General features: G+C 37.8%; 1 protein-coding gene across 1 annotated transcript in view; it reads left to right on the forward strand.

Annotated features, from left to right (window-relative positions):
* The first annotated feature begins 675 nt into the window (after positions 1-675).
* The window catches only part of MYO10 (myosin X), a 203,916-nt gene continuing 186,360 nt past the window's right edge, over positions 676-18,231 (forward strand). Inside the window, exon 1 of the mRNA XM_074279100.1 lies at positions 676-1,224. Within this exon, the coding sequence (XP_074135201.1) occupies positions 1,204-1,224 (21 nt within the window). The 5' untranslated portion in view covers positions 676-1,203. The remainder of the gene's footprint in view (positions 1,225-18,231) is intronic.

The raw sequence follows: 18,231 nt of genomic DNA on the forward strand, positions 1-18,231 counted from the left end.
TGCGTTAGTTTCTCCCACTTCGCAGTGGAAGGGCGGGAAACGTTCCCCTGTCCTTTACTGATGTTCTCTAAGCTGACAGCAGGAGAGAAGCACCTACAGCACTGGGGCTTTCGGCTGGTTCTCCTGAAGGTCTTTGCTTCGGTCGCCCTCGGGGGCACGGACAAGGAGAGGAGGGGGCCGGGTATTAAGCGTTTATTGAGCGCAGTGAGCAGTCGGTGCTCCCTAAGATGGACTGAAGCTTCTGCAGTCTATCTGCAGAGGCTGCATCACCGATTTTATTGAGTTGGTTCCAAGAGGAGCCAAAGAACTTAAAACGCCGCCCTTAAAATGACTATTTACGTGGAGTGTGGGGACCCCCCGACTCCTCCAAGGGAACGCGGGAGGAGGACGGCTGGGTGGGGGGGAGGGCCGGCCGGCCTCGGAGCTGGGTGGCTGCTCCTGCAGCAGCCGAAGTCCTGCAGAGGGGGCGGAGCGCAGGAGGTAGGTGCGGGGCGGGCCGGGGAGGAGGGGAGGTGCGGCAGGCGCCGGCCTGGGGAAGGAGGAGGAAGGGAAGGAGGAGGGGGAGGAGGGGCAGGAGTATCGCTCGCGCCGGCTGGCTCAGGATTCCGAAGCAGCGCGGGGCCGGGATTGGCCGAGCGCTGGGCTTGTGGCGGGGCGGGGCGGGGCCTCCGGCTCCCCGGGGGCTCCCGAGGGATCCGCAGGAGGAGCGAGCGGCGCTGCCGGGACTTGTGCCGGGGTTTGGCTGTGTCCGGGAGAGCGCGCGGGGGGTGCGTCCCGGAGCCGCGGACTCTGAAGCGCGCCGTGCCTCTGCCGGCCGGAGTGGGAGTGGGAGGAGTGTGAGTGAGTGCGCCCGCCCGGGATCCCAGCGAAGGCTTCTGGAGCCCCCCTCGCCCGGGAGAAGAATGTGCCACCAGCTGCTCCCTCTCTGCGAGCACTTTACCCAGAACTGAGGAAATTCGGGAGAGACAAAGGCTCCAGTCGCCCTCAGGAGTCTGAGACTTGGATTAAAACAATTAAAAAAGTGGCCGTCCAGCCCTAAAGGTGAGGGAGGGAGGGAGGGATGGCAACGCGTTAGCGGCTCGAGCCCTGAAGAGCCTCGCACTGCCCGGGATCTTGACACACATGGTTGACCCAGACCTTTTGCATCGCTGACTTCCGCAGTTGGAAGTTACCTCGGCGCTAGTGGGACTCTCCTGGCGAACAATGGACAGCTTCTTGAGCGAGGTGAGTACTTAGAGCTCCGGAGGCGCGCCGGCGGGGCTGCAGCCTCGCTCTGGGCCGGTCTTTCCCCGTTCCACCCCCGCTGCCCCGCGTCCGCTCCGGCTGCTTTTGTTGGGAATCCCAGCGGAGGGGTCGCGGGGCGCCCGGCCCGGCAGACCGCTCTGCCGAGCCCAGCTGTAGGTCTGGCTGAACGATTCTCCCGTCTCCACTGTTACGGTTTTAGGTTTTTTTAGCCCACGAGGGAGAAACTTTTTTTTTTTTAATAAAGAAAAAGTTGTGTGAACCGAGCTCCGCAGAGGGGAGTGAGAGATGGCAGCTCTTGCACGGTCTCCTGCCCGCTTTTCTCCGGGATGTGCCGAGGTGAGCTTCCTTTTGTGTGGGCTGTTTGCTCACGGCGGTGTCATGGACCCTGTGTAACCTCCTAGGTAAGGGCTCTGGAGCGCTGCGGATGAGTGAGTTAGGACCGGAGAAAGCAGTTCGATGGGCAAGGACCCTCTCTGCGGAAAGTCCTCCAAAATGCTCGATTTCTCACGGAAAGGCTCTGGTATTTCCTTTGAAAAACTTGTTGGCTTCCTGTGCGAAGAGCTCAGTAATTACTTGCAAGGGTTCAAATACTGCGAAGGCAGGCTAGGGTAATGAAAAAAAATAGGGTAAGGATTTAATTTACTCTTTTTCTTACTCCCTGCCAGAGTTTTGGTATTTAAGATCTATTGCCCGCCAAGTGTTTCTGTTTTAAGGTTTGGAACAATTACAGATGATATCAAAAGATCATTTCTTTTAAACTGACACTTTTGTTGAAAATTGTGCATAAAAGTCATTTATGAGAATTGTAAAGATGAAATAAGCTTCATTCTTGATACCAAGACAACATTTTTTTTTTTAAATTACTTTCTCGAAAGAAATGAACCGTTTCTAGAATGGACTTTTTCCCTCTAGTTTGATGTACTTCTATTTCCCAGAGTAAAGAGTGACATGAGTCAGTTTAATGTGGTTTTTCATTAAATCCAAGGGGTGTTTATGAAACTTGGGCAATTCCATCACAGACTCCAAATCTCTTCAGGAGAATGATTTTGCCATGAAGTATATAATAACTTAGCTCAACCAGAAGGATCCTTTATGTCTTCTAGACATTCTGTTTACAATATGTGTATTTATCCCATTCATGGAAAAGAGCATTTTTAATGGCCAAAGTGACAACTGGAACCATATGGTACAGGTGCCTTGAGAAGCAAGATTAAATTAACTCTAAATACAGACTTGCCTCTTTCTCTTTTGAGTGACATTATTAGACTAATACTTTTCCAGGTTCATAGCCACCAGAAAAAAACAAAGAGGGTCTTTTTTTTTTGTTCTTTCAAGAATTCCAAGTTGCCTTCACAATACAGGTTCAGCATTGTTATTGGACGCAACCAGCCTTGACAGCATGGTCCGTTTATTTTCATGTGTAAGAGAGTTAATGGAGAATGGCAGGATAGCCTACTGGAAATGGTCAGTGGTTACTGACCTTCCCATTGGGTAAAAAGATTGTTTTAACTTCATTCTAAATACAAATGTAATTTTAAACTTTAAATAACAGGATGGTACATTAAAATTGTCCTGTGTGAGTAGGGACCTTTTTTTTTTTTAAATTTCCTCAACCTCATGTTTATTGCTATGAACTTGAAGACAGGAAGATGAGTGTTCAGATCCCATCTGGCACTTATTTGTTGTAACTCACCTGGGCTTTGAGTCCCTTTTTTGTGAAATAAGAATAATATATCTGTGGCACCCACCTCGTAACCTTGTTATAAAGAGTCAAATAAGATAACATATATAGGGGGCAGCTAAACATATATAGGGGGCAGCTAGATGGCGCAGTGGATAGAGCACCAGCCCTGAATTCAGGAGAACCCTAATTTGATCTCAGACACTTAACACTTCCTAGCTGTGTGACCCTGGGCAAGTCACTTAACCCCAGCCTCAGGGTGGGGAAAAAGATAACATATGTAAAGCACGTCACAATCTTTAGAAGTGCTTTAGTTAGAATTGTTATGGTAGCACACATCTGGAATAGGAATAAAGTTTCGAAGAAACTTATTAACTGACATCATTTATAAAATGCTTTAAGGTTTCCATATGGTTTTGTTATACAAGTTACTTCATTTAATCCTCATAACATAGTTGTGAGGAAGATTCTGTAAGTATTATGCCCATTTGACAGATGAGGAAACTAAGTAATGCTCAGAAGAGGTAGGTGATTTGTCCAGTTTGACCAGGCAGGATTTTGCTTTTTCTACTGCAAATGGCTGTCTTATTCAGAGCAGCTTGAAAATTATTGAGTGATTTTGGATTGTCAGAGAGATGAAACCTTAGTTAAACTCTTATCTCTGGGAGAGTCACAATCTCTGACCCTGTTTGCTCATCAGTAAAATCTCAGTAATAGAACTTCTAAACTGGATCAGTGTGAGGCTCAAATAAGATGTCACTATCTTGTTAGAACTTTGCATTTTTTACAGGAAACTGGCCCAAAGAATTTTCTGATTTGGTTAATTAAGGTCATAAAAAATTTTTCAAGGTGCTCTTCTCTCCACAGTTCTGTAACAATAGCAATGTTTGTATAATGCTGTATCTTTCACTGAACAAGTAAATAATCAAGAAAGTTGTTTTAATATCACTTAGCCAGGGACTTACAATCTGGAAAGGGCCTTAGACAAAATCCTCATTTTACAGAAGAGGAAATTGAGGTCCACAGAGAGTGACTTGTGCATAGTTAAAGAGCTAGTTGTCAAAAGTGTAACTAAAACCCAGGTCACCTTAACTTCCAGCTTCTATTTCTTATGAGTAACAGTGGCTTTCCTTTTCCCCAAACTTGTGTTTGAATCTTTTGTTCTACCCATATGATTAGTATTACAACTTAGTCCTTAATTTATATAAAGTTCCACCCATAAGAATAACTGGTTTCCTTTTCTGCTTAGAGTGGCAAACACGGAAGTCTTGTGTCAAGGAGTTAAAGCATGATAAATTAGTACTCTTAGCAAAATCTTGCTAATGCTCTGTTTTGAGAATTTTAATACAATATACATCATATGAAATATAAGTATAGAAAAGGTTTGTAATGTTCTTTTACATTGAAAGCAGGAAAAATGGATTTGAGTAAAATATTTTTAGGCAGTTCTTTATTTATTTATTTATTTTTTAAAGGACATTTTGTGCTGGGGGCTTAGGCAGCTTCTCAAGGTAAATTACAAGATAATAACTTGATGAATGATAGTCAACTTGAAGCTATTGTTGAAAGATACTAAAATTTCTGTTTGCATTTATTACCTTTGTAAGAACCTTGATAATGAGAAAGTAGAAACTAATTGTGACTAGCATATGTTTTGTTATATACTAGAATATACACATGAAGCAACAGCCTAATTGTATTAATTTCTGTGTGCATTACAGGCCTTTATTCTTGTCTATACTTGCCTGCTTTAAAAAACACTTAGGATCTTATCATTGACTGGCAAGAACTTGTGCCATCTGACAGCTATTGACTTAAATGTACTTCAGGATTGAGAAAAAACAAAACACAACCCTAAGTGGGCAAAACTCCCCCATCAAGTTTTAGTTTCCTCAATACTTTCATTAGTTTTTTTTTATGGTCTAACTATAATACATTGTGTCTGCATTTCCTAGGAGCCTGTTTTTTCAGCATTTCAGGTAAGGGGTTAAGTTCCTGCCTGAAGTAAACTTTTAAGTTTGGAGCCCTGAAGTAATTTGAATGCCAACCATCCTCCCAAGTACATAGGAATCCAAAATAGTAGAAAAAAATGTTCTTTGTGCATTTAAAATCATTTAAAAAAATAACAAACTAAGATCTAGACTTTAACTCAAAGTCAAAAATTTACAAAATAATTAAGGCAAAAATATCATTTACTTCAATTTTTTTTCTTTCTATGAGTGGCAAGAATTTTTTATTGTCATTCAAGTCATAGGTATCATACATCAGAAGTGTCAGTGTGGCCCAAACTAGATTAAAATATAATTGGGAAATATTTAAGAGAATAAAAATGTCATTGTTGTGATTGTTCACTCATTCGACTCTTAGTGACCTTGTCATGGCATATCAGTATTGTCCATGAAATTTTGTTGGAAAAGATGCTGGAGTGGTTTGCCATTTTTTTCTCTACTGAATTAAAGCAACTTACTCAAATTTATACAGCTAGTGAGTTGAGTGTCTGAGGCTGAATTTGAACACAGGATTTCCTGACTCCAAGCCTAGTGCTGTGGCTAACTACTGCCTCAAAAAAATATCATAACACATAAATAATAATATATAGCTTTCTGAATCTGTATACAATTCGTAGGGATTATAGCGGTTTGAGTTTGATGCTGTAGATGTACATAAAAGCTGTTAAAGTTTTAGGTTATGAAGTTCTAATGGAAAAAGTACTCAATATATTCAATAGCATTGCTCATAAGCTGCTTTCTTGTCATTTAAATTGTTTTAGGATTGAAAACTGAGATGTTAGATGAAAACACTTAGAACTGAACTAGATGAGGTATGATTCTGAGTTTTGTTCCTGTTTTGTGTTTATAATAACATCTTACACCTGAGAATTGTTTCTCTGATATTTATTTTCCTCCATTATAGACATATTTTTGTGGCATTTTTTTTTGTTGGTGATATTTTAGCATAGTTTTTTTTCCCCTTTAGGGAATAAAAGGTGTGAAGCATTTGTTTTGTGTTTTCCAAGACTGTAGACTGAAATTGCATTAGAAAGGAAAAATGTAGGAAATGGATCTTTTATATGTCCTGGGGCAATTCTATTGACTACTGTCTGTAGGAAACTATGTCTGGACCATCTGTGAAAGACTTCCATGTGAATAAAGGGAATATAAACCCATTTGTTCTTTGCTCAAAGTGTATGGTGCCTAATTTATTTATGCCAAAAGAGGACCTGTCTTATCAATTACTCTCTCTTGGCCCTATCACACATCTTACTTCCTTCTAGCAAAAGTAAAATACTGACTGATGTTGACAGGACCATTGTGTCCCAACATCTTAGCTATTTAATTGGAGTGGTGGATGGAGTGATTTTGCTTTTGTTTTAAAGTATGCAGGATTTAAAACTGCATGACCTTTAAGAGTTAGAACATTGAACATATCCTCTGTTTACATGATTATTAGAATATACCTTTTGGGAGGGGAGTGAGGTTAAATGTTTGCTCCTGGTCAAAGCTAAGTGTCAAGTATCTGAGACGAGATCTGAATGCAGGGTCTCCTGACTTCTGGACTAGCGTTTTATACATTGTGCCTTCTTGCTGCCTTTCCCCTGTTCTTTAAACATTTGATAGAAGGAAATAGGAAATTGGGCTTAACCTTTTGTATAATCTTTCCATATTATTGAAAGAAGTTAAAAAGATGAAATAAATGAAACTCATGGCAAACTTAATTTCAAAGCTGTTTCTCAGAGTTCTGGAGACCCATATAATTTTGTACTATATTGGGGAGGCAGTTTTCATTTCTACTGAAGATCCTGTTTATTTTTAAAGCAAGAGTAAAATAAAAGTACACACTTAAGTGTGGGATCACATGCCTTTGCATTTACTTCTGTGTGATAATATTTACCATCAGTGTCTAGTCCTTGAAATACTGGTTTCCCAACCCATTTCTTGCACACAGCTTTTGGATGAATCTCCCCAAAACTGTTTTTGTGTCACTTTAATGCTCCCAAATTTTCAACTATTCCCTAATCATTTTTAAGAATCAGATCCAAAGTCCTTGGCCTGGCATTCAAGGAATATTCAGATCTCCCAATCTATCCCTTCTGGCTTATCTCTTACTATATATCATTTTTCTCTTGAATCCTATTTCATCTTCTGCAGCCCATTCTCTCTGGTGACTTCAGCATTGATGCTCACATTTGGCCCAGTTTCAGGCATTCTTTGACATCTTTTCACCTAGCCAATTAGCATTCAGATCCTATGGGGTTCTGTCTCCCATACCTCCTACTAGTAACTCCTTAGTCAAGAGTCTTCCTAAGAAGTTTTCTCACCTCCATTGTTCATCCTCACTTCCTATTCATCCTTTGTACTGTTGCTGTCCATGAGTCTGGCCAGATCATTCCTTTTAAAAAATTATTTGACTCTCAGTTGCATACTGAGTTCAAAATCCGGTGTTCAGGGCCCTCCATGATGTGATAGCACCTTATTTTCCCAGCCTTGTCCATATTTTTCATATACTCTGTGCTTTAGCCAACTTGGATTACTCTGTTTTTTCCTTCTCCCTGACTCATTGAAGGCAAGTGCTCTCATAGTAGGGTTAATAATGATTGCTTTTTGGGTCTAATTGAATTCTAAGTCTTGTTTTTGTAGTTCAATTCCTTTGGATAGAGAAGTTGAGGGGGAGTATTTCAGGACTAATGACACAAGGTTTGAGCACAAGGCATAGAAAAATATGGAAATTTCGCGAGGAACAGAGAGCAGAGTGAAACAAAGCTGGAAAATTCGGCTTGGTGCTTCCTTTTGCTTGCAACTTCATTTTTGATATCTTTGTCTTCACTGGTACCTACTTATCTGTATGCTGAAGTCTTTCCTATCCTAAAAAGCCTCTTAAATTTAAAAATCCTGCTGCCACCCATCACATCAAATTTCCTTGACTATTAACATCTTATTTCTTATTCTATTGTCAGACTTCTCCAAAAAATAGTTGGTACTTTGTGCCTTTACCTATTCACCCCTTCCTTTGCTGTCTAGCTTTAGTCCTCCTCCAAAGAACTGCTGTATTCAAAATCTTCTTTGCCTTTTGCCAAATACAATGGTTTTTGCCCAGTCCTTTTTCTCATGATCTCTTTACCCTTGGTGAGGGTAAGATCTAGAATTAGACAGGACAAGGTATTTATGCTCCTTAGAGAAAGTTTGAAAATCGTTCCCTCTGTACAATTATTGGACAGTTAGGTAATATAATATATAGAGGAATTGGCCAGTTCAAATTTGATCTCAGATGCTTAATAGCTGTGTGACTGGGCAAGTCACTTAACCCTGTTTGCCTCAGTTTCCTTATCTGTAAAATGAGCTGGAGAAAGAAAGCCACTCTAGCCACTCTAGTATTTTTGCCAAACCTTAAATGGGGTCATGAAGAGTCAGTCCAACTGAAATGACTGAACAATAGTGTCATTTAATATCTATAGCAACCTTTGAGTCTTTTCTATAACACATCATCTTGCCTCCTTTTATTTCCATGCTGGAATACTTTTCTGGGATTTTTACCCTTTTATACAATTAAACAGAATAGTTTCCTTCCCTCTCATTCTTCTGATTCTTCCTTCCTGGCTTCAAATGTAGCTTTCCATAAGGTTTTGTGTAGTTACTGGGTTTGACCTATTCTCTCCACTCTCTCCTGACAGTTATTCCATAGTAAAAGTAATCTTGCCAATAAGAGAATTACTGTTTTTAGTGGGAGAATACTACCTATAAACAGTTAAGTATATATGATACTTTGAGAATGGAGAAACCACCCAACTTTAGTAATTTCCTCCCTCTCCCCTTTTTTCTGATTTACAAATATATCTTCCCCACTCTAGCTTCCCTCCTGAAGACTTACATTTCTTCCTGGATATCTTAATAGCATCTCAAGTTCAGAACCCACTCTTCTTTCTGGCTTCTATATTTTTGATTGTGGGTCACCATTCTTCTGTTACCCAGGATAAAAACCTCCTTAATTGTCATCTTCCATTTCCTTTACATCCAATCAATTACTATATTCACCTTCTCTTCTGTTTCTTTTTCTCCTACTGTGTGTGTGTGTTCTTTTCCATTTTCTATTCCATTTTAGTGTTGCAGCAACCTCCCAATTTGTTTTCTATCCTCTCCAATCTACCTTATATCCTAGGCCAGATTTATTTCCTAAAGAGAATTCTGACATCCCATTTCCCGAAGGAGAAAGCTTAGATTTCTTAGGTTGCTTGTTATGGGCCAGAACTCTGAACTTGAAACAAGGTACTAAGTGGAATTGATGAGACAATGATTATTTAGTTTAGCATGATGATCTAAGTTCAGTATGATTGATTTAATCTTACAACAGATAATTGTTTCCTAATGATATAATGATTGGTTTATACTCATTGTAGAGCATATCAGCTGGAAGCCTCAACCAGGATTCATTCGGGAGAGGGCAGAGAAGAGAGGCGGGAACTCAAAGAGAGCCATAGGCCTCTAAGAAAGCTAACTGGAGTCCAGGAAAGGAGACAAGAACTTTGAAAGAGATAATAAAAGATTTGGACTTTAACCCCTGATTATACTTGTGGTGATTACTGAACTGAAATGAAGGCTGCCTCCAGAGATCCCAAGAAAACCGAACAAAAGAACATTACAGTTGCTGCTTCAGGCCCTCCCTTTCATGCCCACTTCAGGGTCTTAGACTCTCAAAGCTGAAGAGAGATCTCAGCCATCTAGTCCAATCCCATAATTTTACAGATCAGGAAAATAAGACCTAGAGATGGAGAATAAGTTGTCCAAGTTCACGTAGGTGATACATGTCAAAGACAATTTAAACCGAGGTTTTCTTCAGAACCCGTATTCTTTCTGCTTCACTGTAAGCAGACCTCCCTGTGCTATGGTTCCAATACCCTTTCCAACTTTGTCATGGTAATTCTCTCCTTCACATATCCTGTGCTTGGCTAGACTGAGTTATTCAGAATTTCTGGAACTAGCCCTAAGTTTTCCTGCTTCTATGGCTTTTTTCACTCCATTCCCTCTTTTTCATCTCTGCTTTTTAAAATTCTCCCTGTGTCCAATTGGACACCACTCCATTATTGAAAATATTTCTGGCCCTAGACAAGGTTTGAAAATTATACTTTCCTGTGTGAGTCGACTAGAAGTTTGAGCATTTACTATGTAACCCATCCAACTCAACTTTGTACAACATAAATATGTATGTGCAGTTTAAAGGATAATGTGAAAAATTATTTCTTTTATCCCTCCTACTCTTCTTTACCCCCCAGATGCATCCCCAGGTAATAGCCCACCTTATTTATCTCTAGGCCCATCTCTGAGAACGATTTCTTTAATTTCCCCAATGGTGAATGATCTTTTTTTATATTTGTAATATGACTCAATAAATGCCTTTTTTCCCCCTTTCACTCCAGTTTTCTTGCATTTCCTCACTCAATCTTCCTCTTAGCCTCTCTTTCTGTGTCAAGGCCCAGCTTGTCATACTTCCATTTAAAAGTAGTGGGATCTTAGCATTGTACCAAGACAGCAGGTGAAACGGTGGATAGAGTACCAGGTCTGAAGTAAGAATATCCTGAGTTCAGATCTGATCAACCATTTACCATTTCGTCAAATGTCAAATGGGGTTAGTAATTTTCCAAGGTTGTTGAGAAAATGGAAAGATAATTTAGCACAGTGTCTAGCACATAGTAGGGTGCTTTGTAAATTTTTACTCTTTCCTTAGTTCAATCTCAAACTGAGTAGAAACAGTTTCTGGAGTCTTTAGTTGAAGATCTCCATTAATATGACACTTCTCAAGGCAAGAGCCATTTATTACCCATGTTATCATGACTATCAGGCTTCTTTGCATGCAGTCTAATTTAGTATTAGCTTTTTTGTCTGCCATGTCTTACCGGTTAGCTTTTCTGAGCATGTGTTTACAAGGACTTTTCTCATTGTCCCTTTCCCCCATTATTGAATCACAACTCTTCCTATGTTTATGAAAGTGATTTTTTGAACCTTAGTCTAGAACTAGAAATTTAATATGAGGTTAATGTTATTAGATGCAACCTTTTGTTGTAGCTTATAGACAGCCTCCATCTGACATCATGGTGTTGTATTATGTGTTAGCATAAGTTACTGTATGGTTTGGGAAATGAGGTGTGTATAAAATTTGTTCATCACCTCTACATATTTTGTCATATAAAATTCACTCTTAAAGAACAGTTCAATGAAGGAAGACAAAACAAGTTCGTGTTGCGGATTTTTTGGTTACATTTTAAAATATGTATATATGTTAAAATATATTTAAGAATTTCCCTGTAATACATACAAATATTTCTAACACTTATTTTTAAAAATTTTTGTTCCAAATCTCTCCCTCTCTTCTTCCACATTTTGAAGAGGCAAGCAGCATAGTGTGATACTTTTAGGCCCAATCCAAAATGAATCTATTTGGTGTCATTTTCCTTCAATGTAAGCACCTTAAAGATAGGCTTTTTCAATTTTTTGTTTTTTAGCTTCCATCTCCAAACACAGTATTATTCATTCAGTACATTTTAACAAATACTTATTTTTTAAAATAAAATTTCAATAGTATTTTATTTTCCAAATACATGTAAAGAATTTTCAACATAAATTTTTCTAAGACTTTGTATTCCAGATTTTTTCCCCTACCTTTTCCCCAAGACAGCAAGCAATCTGATATAGGTTATATTGTGTGCAATTGTTTTAAACATTTTCATATTTGTCATATTGTACGTAAAAATACAGACTAAAAAGGGAAAAAAACTATGAGAAAGAAAAAAAAACAAACAAAAAAGGTGAAAATGCTATGCTTCAATCCGTATTCAGTCTCCATAGTTCTCTCTGGATACTGATGACATTTTCCATCCCAAGTCTATTTAACAAATGCTTATTGAATTGAATTTCCACAGTGGAATACTGATGAAATACTGAAGATTTCATCAAAGTAAATAAGCTTTTTTTTTTTTTTTAATTGCAACTCTTCTATAATTTAGTAGATTAAATCATAGGAAATAGCCTAAGGTATACAAATAGGTTAAGAGATTTACCCAGAGTGACACAAGTTTGAACCTCTGTCTCAATCTGGACTCAAAGCCCAGGGCTCTGTCCATTAACAGATGTTTCAACAGAGAAGACTGAACAGTCATTATTTTTATATTGTATTTGTGGTCAGTGAAATAAGGGGATTACCATCAACTGAAAGTGTAATCCATCACATCTGTTACCTGGCAGAGTGTTTGGGTACATAACTGTTTAAAGGAAAGATACTCAGAAGGTTATTTTATGCAGCAGTGATCTATTTAAAATAAATTTTCTCTAGAATGATCTGACTTTAACATTTTATCTCCAAGGAGAAGGAATTAGATTTCTCATTCTGGGAGTAGGTGTAAATGGAAGTTTTATAGCTTTGTGGATGCTTGAAAGTAGGTCAGATATAAAATAATTTTTTGGTATATGGGTAGTAATTAGCTAACACAAAAATATTTGTGGTTTTTCCCTTTAGAACACTTCCATTGCAACAAGGACAGTACTGATTTTGAGTCGATATATGTATAATAGTTCAATAATTTTACTTTTGGGAAATATTTTGCCTAGCTAAGTAGGCTTAAAACATGAAACTTTCCATTTTGCTGGGAGCAGAGATGCAAGAAAGTTCTATTCAGGTAAGCTGCTGATAAACACATATACTCAATTATATAGAGCTTGCCATTCCCATGGCTACTTGCTAAGAAAAGCATATGTTGTGAGAATTGTTTTAAGGGATTTGTTTTGTAATTCTTCATTCCATTGAATTTTGTTACCTTCATGGCACCATCTGTTAACTGGAAGGAAGTTCAGTTGCCTGTTTTCAGAAATTAAAATGTAAAGATGTTTTCTTCCCAGTTTAAATTATCAATATAGGTTTTGTATTTTCAGCACTCAGAATTTTTTGTGTATAGCTACACAATATCAGAATAGACTTTGATACATCTCTACTTTTCATATCAGTCATTTAATGTAGATGCTCCATTTTTCTCTATCAGAGCTCATCCATCCTTTCTTTGTATCTTTGGTGCCTAGTATTCTGCATACAATAGACACTTAATAAATGTTTTTATTGTTAGGAAGGAGTTGGTAGAATTAATAGTTTTTTAAATTCAAAATTTTAAAATTTCTGAATCCTCTAAGGTATACAAAGCTCTTTACAAATAGTTCGTTTTTTCTTCACAACAGTCCTGAGAAGTAGGTGCCATTGTTCTAATTTTTATAGGTGAGACAAATTAAGGTTAATTGATACAACCATTGCCCCAAGAACCCTTTACTTCCTTTTCACTTTCCCTTTTTAAAGTGTACTAGTTATTATACTTAGGGTTTGTTGTTGAAGTTCAGTAAATACTTAGAATAATGCCTTGGACATATTCAACCAACCTTCAGTGAATGCTTAAGTGAAAGCAAAATAAAACAATCTGTCTCTAAAATAACTTTAGACTTATTTTCTTTTATTCTCTTTTCCTTCACTCAGTGGCCCAAAATGGTCCTCTTCCTCTGCCTTATACAAGCCACTCTGTATCATTGCATTGGTGATCCCACTTAGTGGAATTCATCCCTCATGATCTTCACCTCTTAGAATTTTTAGTTTTTGGAGATTTATCAAGAATCCCCAAGGGGAAGTCTTACCTGGTTTTCCATCTGATAGTATTTTATCTCATTTTTGCATATACCTGTCTATATACATAATTGTCTACCCAATAGAATATAAGCTCCTTGAAGGCAGGAGTTATTTGTATCTTTAGCACCTGATAATACCCAACACATACTTAATAAATGTTAAAAAAAATTAGAATTCAAGATGAAATAGATCAACTTATCACCTTCCAATCTATGCATCAAGATAAATGATAATATAACTAGTTTCCTTTGTTATCTTACATTTTTTTATTTTATACATTTAAAAACATTATTCTGAAAAGGGTTTTTCATTCATTATTCTGAATAGGCTTTACCACATTCCCCAAAAGAATCCATGATACAAGAAGTTCAGAACCCAACATCCAATTTATAGAAACTTTAATGAGGATTGTTTATTAATGCATTATTACTAACTTTCTAATATTTAAGTAAGTAAAGCATTGTCTCTTATATATCTGTCTGGTAAACTCTACCTAATTTACTATCCTATCTCTCCTCAATCACTTTTTTAGGTCCCTTAGTCTGAACTCTGAGCTTTTCTCTCATGTGTCTTATTTTCTTGATCTGTGCTTTTCTGGGACTCCTTTGTGCCCTCAGGAAATAAGCACATCTTTAAAATATTATCTCAAGCTGGACATACTTATTTATCTGAATAACTCAAATATAAGGAGATAAAGACTATGAGAATACAACTTACATGCAGAACTCTTCACATGTAGGCAGTCCGTTTGTTTTGCAACTGCTGTTCCATGGTTGACTCATGTTGGCTTCAGGCTAAGTGTTTCTTTTATTTGTTTTTTAGATGAATTTTGTTGTTTTTGTTCCAACTTATCTTTCTTCCTAATGACAACCGTTTAGTTTTCCTATCCTACCTGTATACTTGTCACTTAATATGTACCTAACAAATGTTTTATTGATTCACATTTTTAAAGTACATACTATTTGACTTAAAACATTTCATTTAGGATTCTCTTCCTTCTCTGTTTATTTGCAGTCTGTTAGGATATGTTTAATTTTATCTTTGGAAAAATGTGTGAAGGAATGATGCTCATTTGGAAACAGTAGCATAGGCTTGTCCATTTGGTTCTTCCCATCTGCTCTTTCATGAGTTATCACATTAGGTACAACTCTCCATCTTGATGTTTCATCCCTGACTCTACACTTTACAAATTTATACAATTTGTTAATTTTCTGGAGAGTAGTCCATGTGAGACTTTAAGACAGCTGTTTATTATATCCCCTGTAATTCTGGCAGCATTGTTCTTCCTGTGCTGTGTACATTACTAGGATCTGGGAATACAAAGACAAAATGAAAAATGGTCGCTCCCCTCGAGGGGTTTAGATTTATTTGTCATAGTTTGTTTTATATCATCATTTGTTATTAAAAATATCTGTCATCCTAGTGCTAATAATGATTTTGATAATAGACTATTTCAGAATTTTCTTATAGAAACATTTCTAATTTCTATTTTTCTTCATAATTATGTCCTTGCTAGTCTCTTTTTTTTGTTTGTTTGTTTTTTTTTTTTTTTTTGTAAGGCAATCAGGATTAAGTGATTTGCTTGAGATCACACAACTAATAAGTATAAAGTGTCTAAGGCCAGATTTGAATCCAGATCCTCCCAACTCCAGGGCCATTCTTCTATCCAGTGTGCTACCTAGCTGCTCCCATAATTTTTTCTAAATAATACTGACTAATAATTAATTTTGTTTCCCAAATTGTTCTTTTTTTTCCTTTGACTAAGATTGATTTGGTCAGACTTTCCACAATTCAAATGATATTACTAATTATATCAATTATAAGGATTTCTTTGACCTGTACAAGTGAAACAATAATGTGGGAAATGAATTGTTTCTTTAGTCTTTTGGATACAAATAATTACATATTTTATGAATGAATGAATCCCTCTATCCTGTGTGAATGCATCTAATATTTTATAAACCCATGTCATATATTGAAATGTGCAGATTGAATAGAGTAAGCAATTACACTTTTGAAGGACTTCTTGGGACACTAAGACAAAATTAGGTTTTTTTGATGACTGTTGTCACTTCATTGACTCATCAAATCATTGAATTTGCAGTTTGATTCAGGTGTGCTATTTTCAGTAATCATGTTGTATGATGCTTTTTTTTCCCCAAGAATTTCCATTTTGAAAAGTTTCATTCTGTTCTAGTATGCCCGTTCATCTCTTTTTACAAATGTAAGAGTGAAAAAACCCCCAGAAAACTTTCTGACCCAGGCCTCATTACCACTTAGAAACAAAAAGGGGGGAAAACCACCAGCTTTTATGTTAACTTGCATAGTTTCATCTAATGGGATAGAAATACTAATGGAAGGGAAATAAAGAAGCAAGTTAGTAAAAAAAAAGTTTTTCCAACATTTGTTACTAGTGCTCAGTCAATCAGCAAACTTTTATTAAATTCCTTTATGTTCAAGGCCTACAAGTAGCTGCTTTTAAAGGATCCACATGCTATTGAAGGAGACAACTCCTTTCCTTCCCCTTCCTCTCTTCCTGGGGCTTTCTCTCTTCTGGGTTTTTGTATCTCATCTCCTAGGCTAGAAGTGAAGCAGTTCCTCCTGGCCAAATCCCCCTGTCCAGTGGCACTTTTGACTTGGTCTGGTTTGTCACTTTGTAGACACTTTGTTCCCCTCCTCCCCTTGTTTCTGGGGACTTACTGTATTGGTGTTGGACTTAGTGCTTACACCTGAGCAGTTTTAGCCTTGCTGCAGCTCAGAACCCCAGCCTCCCTTAGTCTCAGGGATCATAGACAATATGGGATCATGCTTGTTCCATTTTAACCTTTGAGCATCCCTGTCGATAAATGCTTACCTGGATGATATCACTTCACAGATAAGAAAAGTACAACTAGTAAGTGTCAGGGATGACATTTAAACCTTGGTATTCCTACCTTTAAATTTAACCCTCTAACAAAGTCCCACTGAAGGACATGGGATGTTTGTCTCATCAGTTGTGAAACTGCCAGGTCTCATTGTCATAATGTTCACCTCCTCAGCTAAGCTAACAGGAACCTGGTAGGGGTGTGCGAAGGGCAGTCCACTAAGAACTCTCATAGCAAGGTCCTGACTCCGTGGTCTTGGCCAATAGTAAATGAACTATGGTTATTAAGCTGCTGCTCCAAATACACTCTTCTTTGGTGTGTCAACCCCTGCCTTTTTTTGTAAGAAAATCCTCACTAAGGGTCTATTCCAAGACCAGAGACTTTTCCTTTGATCAAAACCATTTTGGTTTTGTTTTTTATATGTAGGTTGAATAAGAAACATCTATGTAGGTTGAATATTGTTTCTTAGGAACATTTACAGGCCATACAACTTATTTTCTTTTCAATCCCTCCCTTCTATGAATTCTGTGAAGTAGCTATATGAACCTTGCTGCTGAAAACATAAAAGACTTGTCATTTGTTCCATATAAAATAGATGAAAAGTCTTGTCTAAACTAAGCTCTGAAAAGGAATAGTTCAGACTTGGCTCAGGAAGTAATAGTCACAACTTTTGGTATTCTTTTATATGGCTGTTTTCTCAAACAGTCACTGAGCATATTTTAAGCACCTACTGTGTGCCAGGCACTGTAGTAAGCACTAGGTTACAAAAGAAAAGCAAAATATACCAAGGGCTTCATGTTATTGAATGAATTTCTTTAAACAAGTTTAATCTTCTGTTAGCTGTGCATATGTACAAACATGGAATGAAAACTGAGGTATTTAATGTAAATATAGACTTCCTTTTGCTTTTCCCTCTCATTAAATTTGTGACTAAATTAGTAAGCTGCATCATTAATATTTAATGTATTTCAACAGATTTTCCTTATTAGGTAAATTGTTGGATGATGAGGTTTCCTGAGCTGTCAGCGGTAGAGCCAGGAAGTTTTTTCTGAGGATAAGGCCAGAATTATTGAGTTGGTTGTTCAGGGCCATAGTTACAGGAGAAAATACAGAGAACTTAGCCAAAGGGCAGGAGTTGTGATGTGAAATCCAGAGTAGAAGTATGACTGGTGTGTGTAAAGATACGGTCTTAGGATCATAAATTCAGAGCCAAAAGTGACTTTATAAACTATCTTAGGTCATCCAGGAGGAAACTGATAGACCTGGAAAGAGATCTCAGTCTAATCCCCTCATTTTACAGATAAAGAAACCCAGGTCTTTGGTAAATTAGGTAACTTGTCTGTAATCACAAAGATAGCTCTAACACAGAATTAGTTTGGCAGCTATGTCATGTAACAGAAGAATCTGGTTTTTGGAGAATGAAGTTGTGCTTGGATTTATTATTTGTTCTTCTTGTTTAGTTGTTTTAAATCATGTCCAAATATTTATAACATTATTTGGGGTTTTCTTGACAGAGCTACTAGAGTGGTTTCTTATTTTCTTTTCCAGCTGATTTTGCAGATGAAACTGAGGCAACAGAGTTAAGTGACTTGCCTAAGCTCACATAGCTATTAAGTATCCAAAGCTATATTTGAACTTAGGAAGACCTCCCATAAGTGTACTTCCTTCCTTCCCTTCTTTCCCTCTTTTCTTCCCTCCTTCTTTCCCTCCCTCTCTCCTTCCTTCCTTCCTTTTTAGAATCCTAAGGATATCCAACCTTCTAGCTTGCTGTGATTGGCCTTGATGGCATGATGC

Source organism: Sminthopsis crassicaudata, chromosome 1 (genome assembly GCF_048593235.1).
Source record: "Sminthopsis crassicaudata isolate SCR6 chromosome 1, ASM4859323v1, whole genome shotgun sequence".
Classification (NCBI taxonomy): Eukaryota; Metazoa; Chordata; class Mammalia; order Dasyuromorphia; family Dasyuridae; genus Sminthopsis; species Sminthopsis crassicaudata.